This window comes from Euprymna scolopes, chromosome 40 (genome assembly GCF_053919585.1).
Source record: "Euprymna scolopes isolate OS-2025 chromosome 40, ASM5391958v1, whole genome shotgun sequence".
Classification (NCBI taxonomy): Eukaryota; Metazoa; Mollusca; class Cephalopoda; order Sepiida; family Sepiolidae; genus Euprymna; species Euprymna scolopes.
This window is the reverse complement of record NC_136521.1, coordinates 2,385,465-2,411,767: the sequence shown is the minus strand read 5'-3', so window position 1 is coordinate 2,411,767 and position 26,303 is coordinate 2,385,465. Positions and strand designations below refer to the sequence as shown.

At 35.3% G+C, this 26,303-nt stretch overlaps 1 protein-coding gene across 1 annotated transcript in view; it reads left to right on the top strand.

Annotated features, from left to right (window-relative positions):
• Nucleotides 1–26,303, top strand: part of LOC145265282 (S-crystallin SL20-1-like) — a 27,452-nt gene extending 1,149 nt beyond the window's left edge. The window contains exons 2-6 of the mRNA XM_080121061.1: nucleotides 9,803–9,898; nucleotides 12,667–12,782; nucleotides 20,129–20,395; nucleotides 22,508–22,615; nucleotides 26,139–26,303. Coding sequence (XP_079977187.1) covers nucleotides 9,803–9,898; nucleotides 12,667–12,782; nucleotides 20,129–20,395; nucleotides 22,508–22,615; nucleotides 26,139–26,303 — 752 coding nt within the window. The remainder of the gene's footprint in view (nucleotides 1–9,802; nucleotides 9,899–12,666; nucleotides 12,783–20,128; nucleotides 20,396–22,507; nucleotides 22,616–26,138) is intronic.

The window sequence follows — 26,303 nt, the reverse complement described above, 5'->3', positions numbered from 1 at the left end:
TTGGACAATATAGTAATCATTAGTAATGAAAATTTGGTAAATTTGATAACTTATATGGAACGGCTCATCAAGAACTTATTTACGTTAGACTTGAAGACAACCATATTGTAGTCAGCCGGAAAGCAGGAAAACGGAAGACAATTCCACATGCGTGCAGTTCTAAGAAAGAAGCTTTGTTCATGGAATCTACGTTTAGGTTTAGGCACAGATAAAGAGTGGGGGTAATTATTGATAGTGTTTACAACTAGACGAGTGTTTCTTGTGAAAGTTTGGCGAGGGGGGACCATAGATTGAAGCTCAGTCGAACACTTTCCATGAAAATAACGATACATCAGAGACAAACTCACAACATCTCTTCTGTGGGATAGAGGTTGCAAGGAAGAGAAAAGGACATCTCCTACGAGGCTACGAAGTCTATTTTGAACTCTATCAAGGCAGGCCAAGTCCTTTCTAGCAGCTCCTGCCCAGATGTGGCAACAGTATTCCATCCTTGGACGTACCTGGCTCTTATATAGATAGTGAATAGCATCAGCAGTGAGATATCTACCGGATCGATAGAAAGATCCCACCATTTTTCCAGCGGCCTTGGCAACAGATGCTACAGTTTTGTTTTCGATTCTAGCTGATAACCTCCAAATACTTTTTTCTCTTTTGAAAACATTGCCAGGGCCGCTGCAAAAAAAGGTAAGCTCTCTCTACCGTGCTAGAAAACTACTGCCACCTGAAAGTATCCTGTATCTCTATAAGGCCACCATTCGCCCATGTATGGAGTATTGTTGTCACATCTGGGCTGGTGCGTCTACTACTAGTCTCTCGCTCCTAGACAAGGTTAAAAAAAGAGTCGCCAATCTGATAGGCCCTGAACTGGCATCTAAGCTTCAGCCTCTGTCCCATCGACGAAACGTTGCACCCCTCTGCTTGTTCTACAAGTATTTTAATGGTGAGTGCTCTGACAAACACTTGTGCCCCCACGATGCAGACACCCTCAACAAAACCGACAGGCAGCTAAATCGCACCCCCACACAGTAGAGATCCCTAGATGTAAAAGATCTTTCTACTCCAGTGGTTTCTTCCCCAGAACCGCTTGACTCTGGAATTCCATTCCAGGATCCTGCTTCCCTAACAGTACTGACATGCAGAAGTTCAAGTGCAACGTGAACCTACATCTTGCTGCCCAAATCCCTACATAGTTCTCCCGTAGTTGCTGACCCTGATAGTAGCCCCCTACACCAAAGTGGCAATGCGCCTTGTTTGGGGTGAAAATGTAATAAAAAAAATCACGACTCTATAATAATATATACGAAGTCCGTACAAATTAAAGTATCATATTTAAGCGTATTTTGCCCCAAGGAAAGCGGCGTTCCCAACGGCTAGTTACAAATAAAGTTACAAGATTTTATCTGGGCAAAAGTACATAGTGGGTCTGAGATCCGTTTCCGATCTATTCGTCATTCACTGCTACTAACAACTTAATTTAGTTGAATAGTATATATACAGAGTTTTTCATGACGTTGTTAGCAAAGTCATACTTACAATTGCTCGACAGAACTCAACAACCATCCAGACATGCCTAACTACACCCTCCATTATTTTAATGGACGCGGTAGTGTTGAGTACATGCGTATTATGTCCTATTTGGCCGGCGTTAAATACATGGACAAGATGTATATTACATAAGGAATTCGTATATTGAAACTAAATATAGTTATAGCAATAGAATTAAGGGCTATAAAAAATTATAATTTTTGTAATAATACATTTAATTAAAACAGCAATAACAATTAAATTATGTATTCATTAAAATTCAGATTAAATAAATAAATTAATATAACCAACAATTGAAATATATGTGTGGTTTAAAAAATTAATTTTCGTATAAATATATGTGTATTTTTTAAAAAATAAGTTTCATATAAATATATGTGTATTTTTTTAAAATAATAAGTTTCGTATAAATATAAGTGTATTTTTAAAAAATTGAGTTTCGTATAAATATATATGTATTTAAAAAAAAAATAAGTTTCGTATGAATATATGTTTTTTTTTTAAAATAAGTTTCGTATAAATATATGTGTACTTTAAAAAAAAATAAGTTTCGTATAAATATATGTGTATTTTTTAAAAAAATATTTTCGTATAAATATATGTGTATTTTAAAAAAAAATAAGTTTCGTATAAATATATATGTATTTTTAAAAAAAATAAGTTTCGTATAAATATATGTGTGTTTTTTAAAAAAAATAAGTTTTGTATAAATATATGTATATTTAAAAAAAAAAGTTTCGTATAAATATATGTGTATTTAAAAAAATATATTTTCGTATAAATATATGTGTGTTTTTTAAAAAATAAGTTTCGTATAAATATATGTGTATTTTTTAAAAAATAAGTTTCGTATAAATATATGCGTATTTTTTTAAAATATAATTTTCGTATATATATGTGTATTTTTTAAGAAAATAAGTTTCGTATAAATATATGTGTATTTTTAAAAAAATAAGTTTCGTATACATATATGTGTGTGTTTTTTTAAATAAGTTTCGTATAAAGGGAGTGGGTGTGTAAATATGTTGAATATACTATAATTATTGATGTTGTTTGGGTAAATATAGATATATTAATTATAAATAATAATTTATTAATTACTAAATACAAAATTTCTAGTAGTGTATAATTGCAATTTGTTAATACAAATATTTGAGTTTCAGTTACTTTATTTCTAAGTTCAACATGGCGTAATGTACGCAAATAATAATGTAATTGTAACTTTACTTCTAATTTTCGGATTTTTTAATTATGCCCAAATGTATTTTATTTCCTTTTGGTGAATTGATTATTGCTTTTCTTTGATACGATTATTTAGAGGGTGATGAATTGATATAATAATTTGTGCTACCAAACAGATACTCCCAAGAATTGTAGATGTAAATTGAATTAAAGGAATAAATTGTAAGATTGTCAACAGCATGAAATTTGGAATATAGACTTTTGTCATTTATTCATTATATGGTGTGTAATTACATTGAACTTCTTAAGTAAGGATTGGTGTATATAAAAAATATTTTCACAGAAATATAAATATATATATATATATATATATATATATATATACGTATGTCTCTCTCTCTATATATATACAGAGAGACAGAGAGACAGAGAGATATACGGATATATATATATATATATATATATATATATATATATATATATAATATAAAGCTGAATGTGTGTGTGTGTCTGGTTACGAATAGGCTCCTATATGGTTGACTATTTTAAAACACTGATTACATATAATAGAAGATGTATGGAGATACAGGAATGGGTATGTTTGATATGGCAGAACGGTCGTACATTAAAATTGGGGGGTCTGGGTTCGCGCCTGGTCCACAAAGTATCGAAATAAAAAGAATAAAAATAAAAAATAAAACGTTTACAAGTGTTTTTGATATACATGTACATAAGAATACTTTGATAAGTATGTTTTAACTTAAATAGGGATGGTATAATAAAATTGTGGGGTCTGCGTTCGCGCATGGCCTACATAGAATGGAAATAAGCATACACTTTAATAAAGACTTTTCATATCTATCTGCGTAAGTATACTTTGATACTTATGTTTCAGTTTGAAGAAATATGGTATAATAAAATTATGGGGTGTTCGTTTGCACCTGACCTCCATAGAATGGAAATATGTCACAAAGTTTAACAAGGTTTTTTAATATAGATCCACAGAATATTGTGATAAGTGTTTCAGTGTGAACAGATATGGTATAATAAATTATAGGGTTTATCTATTTTATTTTTACTTCCATCATACTTTGCTTTGGGTTGATATTCCCAAATTCAACCCAAATTTACAACCCTTCCTTTTCATAACTTATCATACTTTTATAAATCAGAGTCCATTTTCTATAGACTTTTTTTGAACCCAGTCAACGATGGCTACTGTTGCTAGTGTATATATATATATATATATATATATATATATATATATATATATATATATATATATATATATATATGCGTATCTCTCTATTTATTTATATATATATATGCATATACATATATATATATATATATATATGTATATGAATGAGAATATGTGTAAGAACATTTCTCAACTTAGATACTCAGCGAACTTTTGATCTACAAAATTAAAATTATCTATATAAGGTATTCAGACGTGTGGATGTTTTCAATGGATGCACCTGCGTGATTCGTTCATATGACAGATTTCTGATGTGAGGGATAAGTATGTTTAAAAACAGTTTTATTATCGTGGCAAACTGGTTCACTATTTAATCGTACTTGACTCAGTCTTAAAGTTTTGGTTTCGGTCTCAGCTCGAGTATTTTTTCTTTTTTACAAAAAAAAACCAACATAATACTTGCATGTACATGCCTCAGTTTCTGTATGAATTAAAATATAATATGTACGTGTATTTTACGAATGGGTAACGCCGGGCGGCCTGCTAGTATATCTATAAACATGAAAATGTGGGGCGTGTGAGGACACTTCTCAACCTTATTATTGAACGAATTTTTTATCTATATACATGAAATTTGGTATATAGAATATTCAGACATGCATAAATAATTTAATTGGATTTTATCTGGAATAAAGCCTGTTAAGGACTCAAAATTAAAAAAAGAATCATAGGTGGGGGGTCATCAGAATTTTATCTGTGTGAAAACTGTTCCACTAATTCGCATGCGTGAATCATTCACATTACAATATCCTTATGTATAGATTAAGTCAGTTTTAAAAAAAAGCCCATTCAAACGACGTGTCAAGTTGGCCTAATGGTTATCGTATTTGACTCACTGTCTATAGGTTTTGGTTTCGATCTCAGTTCTAGTATTTTTTTCTTTTTACTTATAATAATTGAACTGGTTAGGAAAAAAACGTAATACTCGCATGCAGACGTCTCACTTTCTGTATAGATTTAAATATAATATTTATACGCATTTTACGACCTAACAACGCTAGGTTGCTTTTAGTATATATAAGTATCTCTCCATTAAGTTTTGGACCTCTAATATTAGTCAAATATTTTTTAAATAATAATTTATATTGATTTACTTTTGTAAAGACCTACGTATATATAAATAAATAAATTGCATTACAGAACAAGAATCGTTTCTCTATATTAGCAGAGGTGAAATCACACACACAGCCACAGCCACCCACATACACACAGATATATATATATATATATATATATATATATATATATATATATATATATGTTTTAAGAAAAATAGAAAAACCGAATGAAATTATTAAAAAATCAACGTTTCGTCCTTATTTCAGAGGACGTCTTCAGGATAATTGAAATAAAAATGTAAGAAAAGAAAAAGTCATTTTTATTTCAATTATCCTGAAGATGTCCTCTGAAATAAGGGCGAAACGTTGATTTTTTAATAATTTCATTCGGTTTTTCTATTTTTCTTAAAACATAACGTCAACCACCGCTGGTATTTTTTCATTCCTTATGCATATATATATATATATATATATATATATATATATATATATATATATATATATATATATATATATATCCTTTTTTTCGAGGGTACCCAGTTACATATGGTTGTTACAAACAACCATCTGTTTCAGTCAGTGAGGCTTCCTCAGGGTACCCAGAACCATTTTTCTATGGCATCGAATGGTTAAGATTTGCCTGACGAAGTCTCATTTACTGAAACAGATGGCTGTTTGTAGCGACCATATGTAACTGTTTACCTTCGAAAAATAGTAAACAAATATTTTGTTCTTTTGTTATCGAGCACCATTTAACAACCTCGTTGAGTTCATTAGTTCATACATTTGAATATCGCAAGCTTGAATTTATATACATATATATATATATATATATATATATATATATATATATATATATAATCTTATGTTCAAATTCTAATACTCATGAGGATAATTAGAATTCTATTACTCCTGAGGATAATTACAATGGAATGGTATATCCAACCAATTTCGGATATATTTTGTCAACACCGAGAAAGCATTTGGACCAACACAAATAACACACAATCAACGCAACACAATAAGACATCCTGGTATACTTTTCGAAATATCAAGATTGAGCAGTATGCTTTCGCTATATGGGAATATCACTTTCTCCCATGGGCCTATTTTTCGCCCACCCGGTTTTGTAACCCCGAATGAATTTGGACTCCTGATAATAGACTACCCAGGTTGTATCAACTGCTCTTTTCGTATAGTTTTTTTTCTCCATATAATTATCCACAACCACTCAAAAACTATTTTCAATAATTGTGCTGCTAAGCAAATAGCGTCCATTCTCTGAATGCAGCTGAACATTTTGATAATTACATTTCATTTCCTCTGATGATGTGAGCCATTGTTGAAAATCCATGGACTAAAGAAATTAAAAATAACCCTTTATATATATTCCTCTGTCAAGCAATAAATTCTTAAATCGAATATATGCCTCTATATGTTGTTTTTTCAGAATTTAAAATTAAACCACGAAACTTATATATATATATATACATATATATATATATATATATATATATATATATATATATATATATATATTGTGGAAATATTTGTCAAACTATACTTCACCTTTTATTCATACCAATCCTAAATTTATGAAACTCAATATATGACGAGATTGGTAGAACATAAAAGTCAAGACTCTGTGAGAAAAAATCAGTATTTCGTTCACACTTGATGAGTAAAACCCGTCAGCAAGATGAGTAGAAGAGAAGCTGCCTAGAAATGGGGAAAAATGCGGAACATAAATGTTAAATCTCTAAGAAAAAAAGAGTTAGTGTTTCGCTTGGACTTATATAGTATAAGTATATCCCATCAGCAAGAGACTTGTGACATGTTTTATGCAGGTGTACGAGAGAAGCTACCTAGAAATGGCGAGAGTTGCAGAACAGAGGTCACACAACTCTAAGAGAAAAGAGTCAGAGTTTCGCGCAGGCTTGATGAGTAAATACCTGTAAGCAACAGACGTGCATTCGCGACAAAACGGTGATTAAGGAAAAAAAGTCCACTTGCACATAATTCGCTAAACACTTGTCCAGAAACAAACCGGAGAGATCAAATCACGAGTGAATGCGGAACGGGTTTACGTTAAATGTGCTTTTCTAGTGAACAACTAACAGCAGCAAAAAACAAGTAGCAGTGTCTTAAGTAATGCATGAATAAATGTCATAGTAGCTCGTACAATTGGTTATTAATATTTGAAAAAGATTATATGTAAGAAAGAATAATCCAAAGAACATCATTTCGGATTTAGTTACGACATTTATTAGCACGTAATTATGCCGTATATTAACACACCGGTTCTCGTCAGATCATCACAGATAAGCAACGATGTACTTGGTTAGTACCAGTTGGGTGACCATTTGGGAATTCTAGGCGCTGTATGCGTTCTCTGTATATTTTGGCAATTGTTTCCAGTCGTCCTGTACAAACAATTCACTTTCCACATGTATTTAACAACATCGACTCATGAGACGTGTAGTTCTTGGTTGCGCAACTCCTGCCACGAAAACTTCACAAGCAGGCACCCATACGTGGGTATCCATAGCCTGTCAAAGACTGAAGGAGCCTGTACTTTTTATTAGCACATGTCATGTTACGTATATGAACATCATATTCTGTTTCGATTTACTTTTTATCATCCTTGTATCATTCTAGTTTTTAGATTCCCCTTTTTATTACATGGTTTTATGGTTGGTGTTTCTTTTTAATGTGGCGAAGATTCTAAAAGAGCCACTCTGAATCGAGACAGAAACAAAAGATTGCATTTAAAGATTGCATTTTCATCAAGTCATTCAAAATGACGCGTTTTTTCATGAGTAAGGGAGACAACTCTGAACAACTTTAGTAGGACGCATTTGTATTCATAATTACTAAGTGGAAATTCCATAGGTGACAGTTCATGTTTGGACCATTTGTTCGCATGTTGTCTACATTTACTGTTTTCTTCTCTTTTATCTTTTTTTTTTTTACATAGGCATCACCACATTATCAAGGCCAAGAGGCCACTCAAGGATAAGGGTTAAAGAGTGTACAGTAGAAATTGGACAATATAGTAATCATTAGTAATCAAAATTTGGTAAATTTGAAAACTTATATGGAACGGCTCATCAAGAACTTATTTACGTTCGACTTGAAGACAACCATATTGTAGTCAACCGGAAAGCAGGAAAACGGAAGACAATTCCACAGGCGTGCAGTTCTAAGAAAGAAGCTTTGTTCATGGAATCTATGTTAAGGTTTAGGCACAGATAAAGAGTGGGAGGAATTATTGATAGTGTTTACAGCTAGACCAGTGTTTCTTGTGAAAGTTTTACGAGGGGGGGGGGCCATAGATTGAAGCTCAGTCGAACACTTTCCATGAAAATAACGATACATCAGAGACAAACTCGCAACATATTTTCTGTGAGATAGAGGTTGCAAGGAAGAGAAAAGGACATCTCCTACGAGGCTACGAAGTCTATTTTGAACTCTATTATTTTATCTTCAATGTAGTTGGTACTAATCGCGTTGTTTTGTGCAGCTGTCAGATTGTGTTTCTCTTCTGTGTTTTTTTTAAAATTATTATTGTCCTTATTATCGTAATTATTATCGTTATTATAATAATTATTATTATTTGTATAATCATTAATATTATTATTATTATTATTATTATTATTATTATTATTATTATTATTATTATTGACTCACATGGAGCTTTCACATAAGTCAACAAACGATCTGATTGAAAACCCGTGGTGTTCTCTGGAGACTGAGTCACAACAAATCTCCCCAGACGTCCAGTTCTCTCCACATCCTTCGATAGCATTTGCAAATGAATTTGCATCATCGCAACCGCCTCTTACCATTGATTGCTCGCTGGCAGTGGCCATTGATTTATACTGGAATTCGAGTGGCACTAAGCCCCCCCCAAGTCCCAGTTCTCTTTGCGCTTGTCCAAGCGAGGTCTGGCTGGTGCTCTCTCCTTGGTCTTTCAGTCTTTCTTGACCCTTCTCAGCTCTTTCGTGTCACTTTTTATTGGGAGGAGCGGTGGTGAAACTATGGGGGGATGCATGATGGGGCGTGGAACTTGTAGATATCCAGTTTCGGTGTTCTTCATTCCTTGTAACACTTATTCGTTATATTGTCTTCTTGTATTATTCTCCACATTCAAGGGTTTTCCTTAATATTTCAGTCGTTTTCATTATCGTTAGTCGTTGTACCTTTGCAGTTATTCATCTAATTCCAATTTCTGACATTCTTTTTTTGAAGCTTTTCGGAATTGTTCCTAGTGCTCCTACTATTATCGGTACTATTTTGATTTTCTTCATCATCCAAATCCCTTTTAACTCTCTGGCTAGCTCTGTGTATTTGCTTTATTTCTCGTTTTCTTTCATACTCACCCTGTGGTCAGCTGGGACAACAAAGTCTACGATTTGACAGGATTTTTCTTTCTTGTTAATTATTACAACATCTGGTCTTGTTGAGTGATATTATTATTATGTTTATTTTTGTTATTATTTCTTATGCTGTATAATTATTATCATTATTATTATTTATTTATCATTATTATTGATATAATTGTTGTTATTATCATTGTTGTGATTATTATTTTTTCATTATTTGGTTAGCTTTACTCGCATTACTATTAGTATTGATGTTTTTATTGTTTCTGTTGTTGTTATTATTATTGTATTATTACATACACTACTAATGCTCCCAACTAAAATAAACTTATTTGCATTCTCATATATGTCTATATTATTTTTCCTTTCAGATTTCCCCTGTAATTACCTGCCTTGTCTTGAAATGGACGGTGGTATGAGGATGCCCGAGACCATGGCCATCTGCAGGTACTTGTCCAGAGAATTCGGTAAGTTGAAACAGCAAGATACCATTATCTTTAATATAAATAATTACATTTTGGTTTTCATTTCTGTGTGTTTCAGTGTTTGAAACAGAAAAGAACAAATACATTCGAGCATTTTTTTAATCATCTGGAAGCGTCAACGTTAAGATCCTTGCCTTCAACGCACCATTTGCTTTGCACCGCTGCTCATTGTGGACATCGTTGAGGATTTCCTTGACCATGGTGTAAAACAGGGCATCATTTACTTTGTCGTTCAACCCTGTAGTGACGTCAAATTCTCTCCCCTTGATGAATGCCACGGCAACATAATGTCAACCACCCACGGAAAGGTGGCCAAACAACTTGCCATATAGTGAAAATATATTTCGCCGAGTGACGACATGAAGTATGTGTCAGATCTTGTTCCTTCTTCTCCAATGCAAAGCATTATCCTCTCCCCAGACCTGCAAACCAAGCTTGTTTAAAATAAAATTCCAGAAATCCTCTCTGCAGGGAAAAATCAGATTATCTCTGATCAAGAAAGAAAAGATGTCCGCTGTTTATTTATCTACGACGTTATCAAGTTGACAGCTTTGGCGTGTTCAAGAACATTAAAGCATTCATGGTCCCCCGTAAGACCACAGTGAACGAGGCATAACAAATGACTAAGTTCAGCATTGCCACCCCTCATTTAGCCCCAAAAGTCCCCAGGGGACGTCAAATTTTAGTTAAAATAGACAAACAGTACAGTTTTCGGGCTTAATATATGTAAATTTGAGTTCTGCACCATGCAAATAAAGAAATGGCTAAGTCCATCACTGCCCCCCCCATTTAGCCCCGAAATTTCCCAAGGCTTTAAGATATGTAAATTAGACTTCAGCACCGTGCAAAACGGCTAAATAGACATACACATAAATTTTTGTACAAATATCATAGAATGGTCCCAAAAATGGAGTGGTTTTATTAGCCCTAAAAGATCCCTTGTGGCACACCCAAAGGTTATAGTGAAGTATACACAAACAAAATTATATAGAAATCAGTTAGTTACAATTTTTAAGAAAGTTTTATAAAAATCCAAAGCATCATTTTTTTTAATAAGCACAACAGTGTCAATTTTAGCCATTTTGACCCGAAAAGCACCTCCTTTTATAATCATAACAGGTTTAATGCTTGTGCCAAATTTCAAAATATTCCAAGGTGTAGTTATTGAGAAAAGTGCGGACAGACGAACGGACGAACAGACGAACGAACGAACGGACAAGAGTGAATTTACAGGCCCACCCTCCTTTTGTCGGGAGACAAAAAAATAATGAGTCATAAAATAGTTGCGATTGTATATTTGTTCCAGCTCACTGATTATAAGTTATTTTAAGCGCAAAATGTCTTTTATTTTTAACCAGATTCCATAATGACTGTTAAACTTTTGAATTTAAATTTAAAACTCTCTAATATAACTTTCAGTCGTCGTCGTGTTTACCTCTAATTAATGACCTTGTTTCAAGTCGCTATGCAATTATGTATAAATAAATAAATAAATAAATAAGCCCAAGTTGCTGTGATTATAATTAGTACAAAGCCAATTTCGTGTACAACATGCACGTTGCAGAAAATTGGTGGCGATTGTGGCACATCGAGCTGTTTTTACATACGAATGGTATGGAAAACCCCCCAGATCGATGCGGTACTGACGTTTCATGTCTTTAGTTGTTTCCGTTCGGATTGTTCGCCATATTGCTACGCTCTCAGACCCACTGCCAATCACAGTCAGATTCAATTCGTGTTGATAACGCGTGATATCAATGGTCAGTCGTCGCCAATTTTCTTAACATGCATGCTGTATAAAAAATCAGGTTTAAACTAATTTAATTTGATCATAGTTGTCGCATTTCCAACGTCATCCTTTATTCATTTAACAAAAATATATGAAAATGCGGATTGTGCATTTGTCATAAACGTCCAGAAAACTACAAAGTCAAACGACAAAAGTAACACTTACTGCATATGTATCGCTTTGTTAGTGATCATTGTTTCATATCATAATTATTGGAGTTGGCCACGTACACGATTCCACAATTAATTACAAAGGCTGTGACAACAGTATATTCTTTTCATTGTTTTGACTCTTGAGTATATACCCTTAATATTTTATGTTTTTATATAGACTAATTTGGTTCTTGGTTGATTAAGTGTGTCTAACTGTGAGAGTAAAAAAAAATGAAAAAAAATATTCAGTTGTCACAGCCCTATTACATAATAACAATGTCTCTCTAGTACATCGTACGTACCATCCGACTAAATATTGTTGACTTTCTTTCTCACGAATACAAGCATACAACGACATATCAAATCTATGTACTTTTTCTGAAAGGTTTCCTTTTTACAACAAAAGGCCAAATATTTCTGAGCAAGTTTATTTTAATTAATATCTATACTATACACATCGATATTTTAAAATAAATTATGATTGTGTAATTTTAATTAATTAATTAGTAATAATCCTAGTGTATTGGGTTTGTAACTAAGTTCTTGCCATTTTTTTTAAAACGATATTGCATTTCCGAGTCAAAATAAAGTGACTTCTACCGAAAAAGTATTGTGAATCTCGTTGGACGCTGGGAAAAGTTATGTACACGAATGGAGAATACATCATTGATTAAATAATTATTAGTTCTTATTTTACTCTTAAAAGATGTAGATTTACACAACGGTAAAAAAAAAACTTAGTTCTTAATCTAATAGTTAAAGTTAATGGAAAAATATTCTAAGCCTTGCCATACGTTTCTATTTTCAAGGTTTTTACCCCAAGAGCAGCATGGACATGATGAGGTGTGACTACATCTGCGATTGCTTCTATGAAATCATGCATGATTACATGAGGTACTTCCACTGGAAGAACGGACGCTTCAGGGTGAGTCAGTTTACAATACACATTTGTTTAACGGTTTATGTATTACGTAGCTGTAGCTGTAACTAAATGACGGCTCACGTGCCGAGCTATATTTTAAGCCGTCACGTGATTATGATGGCACGGAATGAAAGTCATATATAGCTATAAAGATCGGAAAGAAAGTGTGAAGAAGCGAATAGATGAGAAAGGAAAAGACGCATTAAGATTGGAAAGTTATGATAGACAAGTAAAGGGTACTCTTCCTCCTATTCCCTCGATTAAGAGCCATCTCTATCTGGTGCAGTATATTAAGAACCAGCTGTGTTTGATATCGTATATTGAGAGACAGCTGTGTAAGGTATCGTGTATTAAGATAAGACTGTGTCTGGTCTCGTTTATTGAAAGACAGCTGGATTTGATGTTGTGTAAAGGGAGCCGGCCAACGTTGTGATTAGAAAGAGAACATATACTGATGTTAAATACATGTCGGCGACTCGTGTAGTAAACACAGAAAATAAATAAATCTTTCTTTCACTGAGGAAGTTTGTGTCAAAGTTTTAATGTTCTTTTGTGACTGTCTCTGCATAAAACGTATGGGTCCAGAAACAATAATGGCACAAAAATCACGATCATAATAATGTGTTAAATATACGGCGCAGACATATGTTTTCTATGTCTCCCGTCTTAAATAATTTAAATAAAGGATTGAGTTTTAATTATCTTACCAGAGTTAATGTCGTTGTGTGTGTGATCATGCATTTTCACATACCTCTGTTTCTTTGTCCATCTGGAACATCTCGTCTGGGAGGGAGACTGGTACCTGTTTTTAGGGACGAAGATTTATTTCACTACAAGACAAGAAATTGGTTCTATAGTTTCTTATTCATCTTCCAGATCGTTCGCAGAAGATTGGAAAGTGAATTTGGCCTGTGTTATTTTTTTCTTCTAGTTCTTATTTCTACCACGTCAGCGTTCGTTTCCCCCTCCACACATACAGCGAAGGGGAGGAGACAACGGCGAAGTCGTCCGCTTTCTTCCAAGTCCCAAGCAAATCTCCTCGATTCAGCTAACCTGATCACATGACTCACACACAATCCAATCAGCTGATCTTGACTTCTGGCCAACGTGTCTACACTATAATTCTCTCTCTCTCTCTCTCTCTCTCTCCATTCTCTAACAAATGTCACGATATCGATATATATTACAATTTGTTATTTGTTACTCAAAGTCATGCGTTGAAATGCTATACTAGAAGTCATTATCTATACAAAAATAAATTGTAGAGTTATATTCCTTTCAAGATAATATCAACACTTTTATTTATAAATAAGTCAGTATGAATATAATAATAATTATTGGTAACGTGTCACCCATTTCTTCTACTTATACTAACTCGCCAGACCTGCTAGAATTCCAAAGAAGCATCTTTCATATACAATAATTTACTGCTAGACATTCTATGGACGCTCAGCCTGAATGGAAACCCCGCGATATTATTGTACATTTTTTGGGAAAATTATAAAAATAGTAAACTGGTTAATATAGTGGCTGACTATATTGGGTAATTACGGGTTATCTACAATATCAGTATAGAAGTCGGACACAATGCGCGAAGGGAAACCACACGATATCATTATACTTTATACTTTTAGACAGAACAGATACTATCCTTGGATCTTAGCGGGAAGATTAAGAAAGTATATTTTAGTTTCACGTACGGCCCAAAAGCGACATCACTCATTTTTTTTTTTATTTCGTATTCGGTAATTGGGTAATCGTATTTATTAAAAAAAGGATTAATAAGGCTATGGCAATTATAATAATTATTATTATTAGTTTTATTAAAAATTTCTGTAAATATATTAAAAAACGCACTCACAGAGACACCCATTTATTTAAATATATTGTGTTAAATTTACGTTCGTTTTGTTACTTACGCTAAAAGTTTTGTGTAAATAGAAAAAAGATTTGTAAATATTTAATATTAAAGAAAATGTTTTGTAAATATATATTTTTTCTTTTAAATCTGAAAAAGTTTTGTAAATATATATTTTTTTAAATCTTGTTCGCGAACATTCGACCATACCTGCTATTTGGCGTGTTTACAAACAACCGCCGGCAATGTCAAGGTCGAACAACCGGTGTCACTTGAAATGTGTGCCAATCTTCGTCTTATGCTACGGGGTATCTAATCTTTACTTGATCTAAATAAATTATTCTTCGATGAGAAATAATTTTAAGTAAAAAATAGATTTATTTTAACTATCTAAACTTATTTTGACTATCGAGAATATATCATTTAATATTTATCTTTTATATGTTTGTTAGAGAGATGTGGTTCTCGATTGATTAACAGCGTCTTACTGTGTCGGATATATACCCGAGAGTCAAGACGATGATAAGAATATTCTCTTGTCATAGCCCTAGTGATTACATCCAAACATTAAATTTACGTATCTATATGCTAATTAAATGTTCGGAGTGAGTTATCCCATCCTATGCTTCCTTTAAATAATACTGTTATATATTGTTCTTCATCTGAGTTCTCACTAGGGTTATCACTGTGGGGCGCCATTTACGTTTTCTATATAACATAAGAAGATTCCGTGTGATTGTCTCTAATATAAATAGTTGTGTGTTTGATTTTCATAAAGGGAATCATGTGTGTGACATGTAATTTCTGAACCTACCTCTGCTTCTTCTCGCTGTTGGACCATCTGGGAATTTCTCATTCTGGGGGGAGACTTGATACCTGTTTGACGAAGATTTATCACTCCAAGACGATGAATGTGTTTTATAGTTTTTTATTTCACTTTCCCCAGAGGTCCTGCAGCAGGTGGAAGTGAAATCTGCTTGTGTGGGTTCTTCTTCACACACGTCAGCGTTCGTCTTCCCCCCTCCCCAGTTAAGAGGGGGAGACCACGGAAAAACGTCCGTCTTCTTCAAAGCTCAAATCAAATCTCCTCGATCGAGCCAAGCACGTCACTCATACGTAATCTGGTCAGCTGACCTTCGGTTCTTGTAAACGTGTCTACACTCCACATTCACTCACCTCTCTCTCTCTGTCTGTCTGTCTGTCTGTCTCTCTCTCTCTCTCTCTCTCTCTCTGTAACAATACGATCTCTCGATCGAATAATTTACAATCTGGAAACCGTGAGACACGTACGTACGTTAAAGGTACAACGGTATTAATATAAACATGAACATCAACATATTTTACAAGAAGTTTCATCTAAAATAAATATCACACCAACGGTATAAAAGTTTAATTATGGATAGATTTATGCTGGATAGCGATTACATAATCTAATATTCCACCTGAATGGATCAGAAGAGATTGCATTGGTATGATGACTAAAAATACATCCATGACCTGAAAGTTACATCTCTCTGTTGCAGATATTTATTGTGTGAGGCCCTAAGAAAGCGAAACCTGTCATGAACGTACGTCAAAAGCAGAGATGCGTCATTAAATCTTTTCGGGTTATTTACGGCCGAATCCAAAGATTTAGAAGAATTTTTTTTTCATTAGAATATATTTGTTGTTTTCAAGTCGGTTTCTATTTAACCCATAGTTGAAACCCTAACAGGTACTACCACTTCGGGTCAGAGTGGACCTGGGAGCAATAGTAATTAAAGGGTGGCTCCACATTCCCCAAAGCCCACAAGCTGGGGCCTCATCACTGGATATAGTTTAAGGTCATATCCAGGACCCCCATTGAGGGACTTTTGACCTCTGCAGGGGGGCAGTCGGCGTATTCTAATGCCACACCGACAGGGCCCCTTTGTTAATAGTGTATTAATAATGGTGGGTATTATGTAGAAAATTAAAGGTTGCTCGTTTTAATGATATCACTCTTGTCTTCGTAGTTTTTTAACTGCTTGAGTTTAAAAAATAGGAGGCTTTAATTTTGGGAGCAACCCTTGTATAAATAAGCGCGCTCTTAACGCCTATGTGCGGCCATCGTTTATCGCTGATAAAAGAGTGTTGAGAATGGTGGTAACTATGTAGAAAATGAATTTTGACGCACAAAACGTCGCTCGTTTTAATGGTACTACTCCTATCGTCGCAGGTGTTCAATTTTTTAGTTAAAAAAAATAGACGCTACTTTTGGAACACCTTCTATAATCTTATAGTTAAAAAAAATTATATGGTATATAGGACAGTGGGGACTAATGTGTTTACTTATATTAGTGCTTGTGGTGATGTTGGTGTGTTCTGGTGTACCAAATCAACATACAAACCTTTTTTTACAAGGGAATTACAACTTATCAAGGCTCAGAAGCCACTCGAGGATAAGCGTTAAAAAGTGTACAGTGGTCAAAAGGGCAATATATTAATCGTTACAAGCGTAAATTTTGTAAATTGGATACTTAAGGGGAACGGCTCATCAAGAACTTGTTTACGTTGGACTTGAAGACAACCATATTGTAGTCAGCTGGAAAGCAGGTCAATGGAAGAGAGTTCCACAGGTGTGCAGTTCTGAGACAGAAGCTTTGTCCACGGAATCTTCGTTTAGATTTAGGTACAGATTAAGAGTGGGGGGAATTATTGATAATGTTTTCAGCCAGATGAAAGTTTGGCGAGGGGTGATCAAAGACCGGAGCTCAGACGAGCATTTGGCATGAAAATAACGATAAATCAGAGACAGGCTCGCAACGTCTCTTTTGTGAAAAAAAAGGTTACAGGGAAGAGAAAAGGGCATCTACCACTAGGCTACGGAGTCTATTCTGCACTCTGTCAAGGCAGGATAAGATTTTCCTAGCAGCCGCTGCGCAGATGTGTCAGCAATATTCCATGCTTGGATGTACCTGGCTCTTATATAGGTAGACAATTGCATCAGCAGTTAGATATCTACTGGATCGATAGAAGGATCCCACCATTTTTCCAGCGACCTTGGCAACGAATTTGATGTAAGTGTTCAATTGCAGATACGGAGTAAAGGCCAGAAGCTTGTCAAAAGAATAGAACCATTTATTTCATGTTATGTTACATAGGGGTTCATCTAATGTGTCCTGTTATTATTTGACGTGTTATTAATCTCTACAGTAGCTTTCTTCACTGTGTCAACCCTAAATTATTGTGCTGAAGCCTATTTATGTTCCGTGATCGTCTAGGTGTGAGTTCTTAACATTTTCTCTTTGATTCTCTCCCCTCTGACCTTGAGCGAGTGGTACAATAGGATAAGAGGGGGCTGCTTTCTTTTAATGTATCTAAAACCAAGCTCCTATATTTAAATCATCAACGCTCTGACCTCCATCTGGCATCAATTGAAAGTGATGGCTCTCGTCTTGGGGAGGCTCGATGTTTTGACAAGCTTCTGGGTTTGACCTTTACTCCTGATCTGAAATGGAACACGTACATAAAGTTTGTTGTCAAGGTCGCTGGGAAGATAATGGGATCCCTCTACCACTCCAGAAAATATATCACTACTGATGCAATTCTCTATTTGTATAAAAGCCAAGTACGTCCAAGGATAGAGTACTGTTGCCATATATGGGCAGGAGCTGCTAAAAACAGCCTATCCTGCCTTGACAGAGTACAAAATAGACTTCGTGACTTAGTGGGGGATGCCCTTTTCTCTACCCTGCAACCTTTCTCACAGAGAAGAGACGTTGTGAGCCTGTCTTTGTTTTCTTGTTATTCCCATGGCAAGTGCTCGTCTGAGCTCTAATCTCTAGTTCCCCCTCGCCAATCTTTTACGATAAACACCGTCTAGCTGAAACTACTGTCATTAATTTTCCCTACTCTTTATCTGTGCCTAAATCATAACGTAGATTCCATGAGCAGAGCTTCTTTCTTAGAAGTGCACGATTGTGGAATTCTCTTCCGTTTACCTGTTTCTCACCTGACAACAACTTTGATTTCTTCAAGTCCAACATAAACAAATTCCTGATGAACCGCCCCCTTAAGTAAGACACTTTATCATATCGCCAATAATAAAGTATTACTACGATTCCATCCCGTTGATTACTGTACACGCAATAAGTCTTATCCCAGAGAGGCTTTCGGGCCTTGATAAGTGGTGAAATCCATGCCAAAAAAAAAAATCTTGGTGTGTAATTAACTCTTTTCTTAAACTTTTTGACCTTGTTGTGATCGTTAGTGGTGTCTCTTTGTATGCCCGCCTAGTGAAGGTCTCCTCTAGTGAGCGTGTGGGGATGGAGGTGCGTCGCCATGTAACAGGAATACATAACGACGTATCTGGTTCTGCTGCTGTCTGTTTTGGAGGATTCCTCTTAAGGAAGTTTACAAAGAGACGCATAAGAAATAACTCAAGACGATGGTTTGGTTTTTGTATTCCCTTATTCGCTCCCAGGCATTACGTCTAGCAGAGGAGCGATGGACGATATTTGTTTGGGTAGCTAATTCTTATGCGTCTCACGTCCGAGATACTCCTCCCCTAGAGAGGAGACACCTTTCCGATTGTCTTCTTCTATTGACGTCCTTAATCCACGTTTAATAATATAATGGACGATTCCAGTATTATTCATTTCTCTATAAATGACCTCCAACTATTATTATACATTGAGTGCTTGTGATAGAGAGAGAGAGAGAGAAAGAGAGAGAGAGTGAGAGAGAGAAGGAGAAAGAGAGAGTATAGCAAATATATAGGTCATCTCCCCGTGATTAAGAATTCATTCGAAAAGGGACGAATTACGTTCTATTTTAAATGAGACAGTTTAGAAATGAACTGGTTTCCAGGAAAGATGATCAGAAGGGATACTCTGCCATGCATTTGCTCGAAATACATCCCCAATAATGCCGTAAGGAAAACTTTGATAATCCTTAAGAGCGAAATTTACCCTTTATTTTTATATATGAGATTTATATAAAAAACAAACATTAGTTCGGAAATGTTCTCTTTCTCGCAATAGCATTCCTCACAGAAGAGACGTTGCGAGCCTATATCTGTTCGATTGCTATTTTCATGGCAAATGCTCGTCTGTGCTCTAATTTACTTTGCTAAACTTTCACGAAAAACATTCACCTAGCTACAACTTCTATCTACAACTTCCCTCAGTCTCTACATGTGCATAAATTTAAACGCATATGTCATGAACACATATTTTTCCTTGAACTGCACACTGTTCAGCTGGCCTGCTTTGATTTCCAGTTTATTACAATGTGATTGTCTTCAAATCCAATGTAAACATATTCTTATTGAGCCGGCCTCTGAATAATTATCTTATACTCAATTTCCACCACTAACGATGACCACCGTACAGGCATTAATCGTTATACTTGAGTAGACCTCGGGCCTTGATAAATGAAACCTATTTTGTAAAAAAAATTAGTAGATAATAATTTGTTTTTTAATAAGATGTTTACGAATGACATATTTTATTTGTCGTTTTTTTTTCAGTACAACTGGTCTGAGGGTGGCATGATGGGTTCTAACATGGGATCCAGCGGAATGATGGGATCAAATATGGGATCCAGTGGAATGATGGGATCCAATATGGGATCCAGTGGAATGATGGGATCCAATATGGGATCCAGTGGAATGATGGGATCCAATATGGGATCCAGTGGAATGATGGGATCAAATATGGGATCCAGTGGAATGATGGGATCCAATATGGGATCCAGTGGAATGATGGGATCCGGTGACATGAACTGCAATTACGACGTAAGTATTAATTTCAGATTTTGCCACTAACAACTACGTCCAGCGCCTCCGCAATCGATGTAGCTTAGATTTAAGCACACTGCTGATACTACTGCTAGAAATTTTGATGATGGTTAGGTTACCGAGTGTATAGAATCTATGACATTCGTATCCGTAATATACTTACAAAAGCTTTTATCTCATAACCTTCCAGATTAAACTGATATTACTGTTCGAAAAAACAGTGAAGGCTGATTGGCAAGCCGTCTGCTCACAGGGACATGTTGGTTAATATGGGTCATCGGTTTATTCATTTATCTAGGTATTAATTAAATACTCTATAGTGAGAAAAAGTCTCCCAAAATATTGGGTCCTGGATATGACCTAAAACTATATTCTATAGGGAGGCCACAGCTTGCGAGCGTTGGAAAGTGTGCAGCCACCCTTTAATTGCCATTGCTTCCAAATCAACTCTGACCCAGAATGGTATTACTTGTGAGGGTCCCAACTATAGGGTAAATAGAAACCGACTTGAAAAAAAGAAACAAATATATTCTATTAAAAAATTGTTCTTCAAAATTACTAGATTCGGTATTAAATAATTTGAAAAGAGTTGATATGCTGTAAAACAACAAAAAAAAAAAAACAACTAACCAAATCCACCAACCAAAATATGGGAAAATTCATATTAATTATTAATGTATTCGTTTCTCTTGTACAAATTGCACGAGAAACTTAGAAGAACTAAAACAAATTTCTTTGTTGGGTTATATATATATATATATATATATATATATATATATATATATATGTATGTATATATATATCGATAAGTGAACCCTTCAGGAGAACGTCTGTGCATGGAATCTTTAAAGGTGAGGTGACTGGTGAATAGACAGCCACCACATTGTCTTGGCAAAAGACCAGACCAGAGTCCAATTGCACGGAGACTAAGACAACGGGGCGCCCATTTTTGCTGCAGCCTGCTTCCGCCTTTTAGACCGTCGTAGAGCTCGCCCTGCTACCATAGTCCGCCCACTCCGGCTTTGAGGTCTTTTTGGAACCTCCCCTCGACCTTACGGCCATGGGTGGCCCTACCTATCACTCACAAGTTCATTGGAACACACAAGCCTCTCCACCTCGACATGGTGGTGTTCCGAGGAGAGCAGAGAAATGAGAGATCTACTAGCAAAACAGCTCCTCCCACCTCTTCCATTACCTAGCCGACCACCCACACATGCCTTCACTGCAATAAAGTCTGCGGGTCAAGGATCGGCCTCTACAGTCATCTGAGGACCCTCAGATGACCAGACTAAATCTCACCGACGGGAGAACTTGGAAAAATACATTGTAAAAGTGATATTCGTTTGAAGGTTGAAAGCCCAATTCTCAGTGAAAACGACCGAACATATAACTGTGACTTTCTAAGGACTTCTATCCAGTCATATCTGATAGAATGTGCCCACGTGAATTAAATTAAATTTTCCGTTCAAAACTATGTGCATATACTGGTGATAGGACGATTCCAATATTCTTTCCGATTCCGAAACAATTACTGATTCCGTACTAAATTCCCGATTCCGATTCTTTATAAATCTGTAAATATTTAACTATAGCGTTGTTATTTTTACTCCGATTACCGTAAAAATGGGCAGATATTTTTTAAACCTAAAAATAAATAAATAATTAAATAAACTTGTGCAGTATAATCTACAGATTTTCGGTTTACTGGTAGTTTAAAATCAATAAATTTTTATTACTTTATTATTATTACTAGCAATAAAAAAAATAGTTTTAAACCGAGTTAATTAAAAGAAGACAAATAAAAGAATCGTTTTGGCATCGGGAAATACGCACACATTTTTCCGATTTCGATACCTTCCAATGTTCCGATTTTTCTAATTCCCGATTCCGATTACGATCAATCGCCCCAATAATAGAAAGATTCCCGAGTTCGACAGAAAGATTCCGAAGTTCAACATGATTCTGTCTAATGGTCAGAGGCGGGTATATGTAAACTCCGTGATAATTCTGCCAAATAAAATTTTATCTACAACCGATATGCAGAAACTTTATCAAATTGAATTCCCAGCAATACATTTAATTTCAATAACGCGTTTCATTTGGTTTTAGAACTACATGTACTGGAGATACATGAACACCTTCAACAGGATCATGCCCTTCATGGAGAGGACTCTGTGCATGCGCAATGGCGGAAACCAGTGGTTCATGGGAGATCAGGTGAGTTTTAAAATTAATAAATTTTATATTTAGTATGAAACCTTATGTTTTTGATACATCAATTTTGATCAAGAGAATATGTCACCATTCACAGAGATTGTAGGCATTATATGTAAGCAAGTATAACTGCGTGGTGAACTTTCGTTGTTAGATGCTATTGCATGCGTACGGTTAAAGCGTGAGATAGAGGATATCTCTTTCTCTACTATTATATAGGAATTTTATCTATGTGTGTCCGTTCCCTATGGACTCCTAAACGGTTGAGCCGATTTTTTTGAAATTTTACAAAAATGTTCTTTATGTGCCTGGTAGTGTTCTTGGATAGATTTTGTATGTTTCTGATAAGTATCGATAATCGATAACTGAAACAAAAAAAATCGATGAAAGGAAAAAAACAGGCAGTTTTGACAATGTTTTACGCCTCATACAGATAATATCATGAGAACAACTGAGAAGTGTTATTACCGCACAAGCAGAAAGGGCCAGCATATAAAATCAACAATAAGATCTTTGATATGGCATGAGCACGTTCTGAAAGAACGCGTCTGTAAAGAACACAAGTGAACCGTGATATCTGACTGTTTTTTTTTTACATAGGAATCACCATTTATCAACGCGCGGAGGCCACTCGAGAATAAGGGTTAATGGGTATACATTAGTCAATGTGATTATCGCGTAGTAGACATACGAAGTGGGAGTTTTGTAAATTGGATTTCTTATGGGGGACGGTTCGTTAAGAACTTGTTTACGTTGGACTTGAAGACAATCAGATGGTAGTCAGTTGGAAAGCAGGCAAACGGAAGAGAGTCCCACAGGCGTACAGTTTTAAGAGAGAAACTTTGTTCATGGAATCTACATTCAGGCTTAGGCACAGATTAAAGAGTGTTGGAAACTATTGATAGTGGTTTTGGCTTTGTGAAAGTTTGGCGAGGGAGAACCATAGATTGAATGTCAGCTGAGCATTTGCCATAAAAATAACGATAAAGCAGAGGCTAGCTCGCAACGTTTCTTCTGTGGGAAAGAGGTTGAAGGAAAGTGAAAAAAGCCCCCCCCACTAAGCTACGATGTCTATTTTGCACTCTGTCAAGGCAGGATAAGCTGCCCAGATGTGGCAACAGTACTCCATCAACGGCCGTACCTGGCATTTATAAAGATTTAGGCACAGAAAAAGAGCGGGATAAATTATTGATAGTGGTTTCAGTTAGACGAGTGTTTTTCGTGAACTCTTGGAGAGGAGTACATTAGATTGGAGCTTAAACGAGCACTTCCGGTGAAATTAACGATAAACCAAAGACAGGCTCGCAACGTATCTTTTGTGTGAAAGAATTTGCAGGGACGAGAAGAAGGCATCCCCTACTAGGTTACAATATCTATTTTGAATTCAGTAAGAGCAAAATAAAGTGCTGCTAGCAGGTACTTCCCAGATATTGCAAGTATACTCCATATTTGGACGATCTTGACTCTTATATAGGAACAGAATTGCATCCGCAATGAAATAGATACTTGAGGGACCTTGGCAGTGTATTTGATGTACGTGTTCCATTTACGATCAGGATTAAAGGTCAAACTTAGAGGCTTGACAAAACATGAAGCCTCCTCAAGACGAGAGTCATTCATTTCAATTGATGCCAGCCGGGAATCAGAACGTTGATGATATAATGATAGAAACTTGGTTTTAGACGCATTACAATTAGCCAGCCACCCCTTTTCTCATTGCCATACGTGTAAAAGACCAGAGGATAGAGAATCAGAAAAAAATTTCGTCGTTTACGGCCTTTCAAGTGCTGCCAAAGATTGTAGTGTCGTAAGCATAAATGTCTGGGGATAATCTTAGGATGTCATTTGGAAGATCATTGATGTAGATGAGGAAAAGAGTTTGGCTCAGGATGGACCCCTGAGGGACTCAGCTTTAATGTAATGAGCTTCTGATTTTTGCTCATCAACCACGACTCTTATGAACCTATCAGAGGGGAATGATTTAATACTTGAGAAGTCCTTTGATATGTCAAAAGGCTTTGCTCTAAAAAGGAAGGCTTAGTCGAGAGATTCGCTTATTTTACATCTGCTGTAAATCTCGCAGAACGGAAATCATGTTGTATTCCGCTGATTTATTTCCAGTACAATGTTTTACACATGCTTAATTGCAAGAAGACTAAAAAGCGACCTGAGCATGAAGAGTCCTGATGCCAACACCTCTTGGAATCTCACCAGAACTCTGACATGATCACCTCTGACACGAATACGTTGCTTGGAAATGTTGCCTGTTATACAGAGATATAGAGCCAACTAGTGAATTATTACAGATTCGGAAGTCTACATCAATGGCAATAAAGTTAGCTAGTGTTAATTTGACATAATATACATTCAACGCATGATAATAAACCAGTTTTACAAAACATATTTGCTTCCAGACATAGTTGGCATTAATTAGAGCGATGGGTAGTAGTTAAAACGCTATAGAACGTACAGAGTTACATGTCGTCACGGTTTACGAGATGTTCTCATAGATCTGTCTATATAAGACAATTTTTAAACATCGGTTAAAGCCAGTCTGTCATATGATTTTTCTCTGGATGACAGCACAACCTTCGCTGTCACTTTTTTGGGCTCGTCCGTATGAATGTGTACATGTTCTTAGCAATCTTGTTGGAAAAAAGGGTTTTTTCCCTAAAGGTGGCAAGGTTTGTTTTTCGTTTAGATTGAGTTGCCAGTTGGAGGCATACAGTTGGCTAGGTAAAAACCAAGATAAAAATTCCGAGGGACTATTGTTTTTGCTAAGAAACAGGTTTATTTGGGCTTCAATTAAAAGTTAAAGATTTAAAAACCTTTGTGCTTTGTTTATTTTCCAAGAGATCTTGGTATTGTTTAATTATGAGGTGATTGAAAGCAAATTTTGTTTGGCGCGCTCTAAGTTTGGTGTAATAGTTTTTGCATCTCAACGACAAAGAAATGTATCGTAAATTCCATCATAGAATGATAAGCTGGGGAAGGTTTATATGAATTGTTGATGTATAGATTAAAGTTTTTTTTAAACAATAATATAAAACACTTTATAACCTTGACGACATGTTACAAAATTTTTTCAGTTTGCGTCACTGATTTCAGCTGAGTTAGGAAGTTAAATTACGGTGTACATAATTAGCTAAAAATCATAAATCTCTCTCCAGCGGCACTTCTCTCTAAATAAAATCCCCAAGAAAAAGTTCTACGATTGTTTCCTTGTGTCATAAAAAAAGTGTATAGCAACAATTAGATGAAACGGAGAGGACAAAAATAAACGACTATTACAGAAGTGGAAAAAGCCATGTATAAAAACGCCGCACCTGTACAATGAAAGACGGTGCATTATTTTCAAGGAATTATTAGTCGCATTACGATCTTAATAGCAGTTCAGACCATTTTATAGACATCGGCTAAACACTAAATTGAATAATCTGCGTTTTAGTATATATTTATATTTGAATTTTTTCAAACTAGTCATTCTTAATCTAATGTGGTTAATTTTATTTTTCTCTTCTTCCAGATGATGTGGTGTGACATGATGTTCTATTGTTGCATGGAGAACATGTACATGCAGAACAAGTCCATGTTCAGCAACTATCCAAGAATGATGGCTCTCTACAACCGTTTCGCTAGTCATCCCAAGATCTGCAGCTACCTTAAGAGCCGTTGCATGACCGACTGGTAA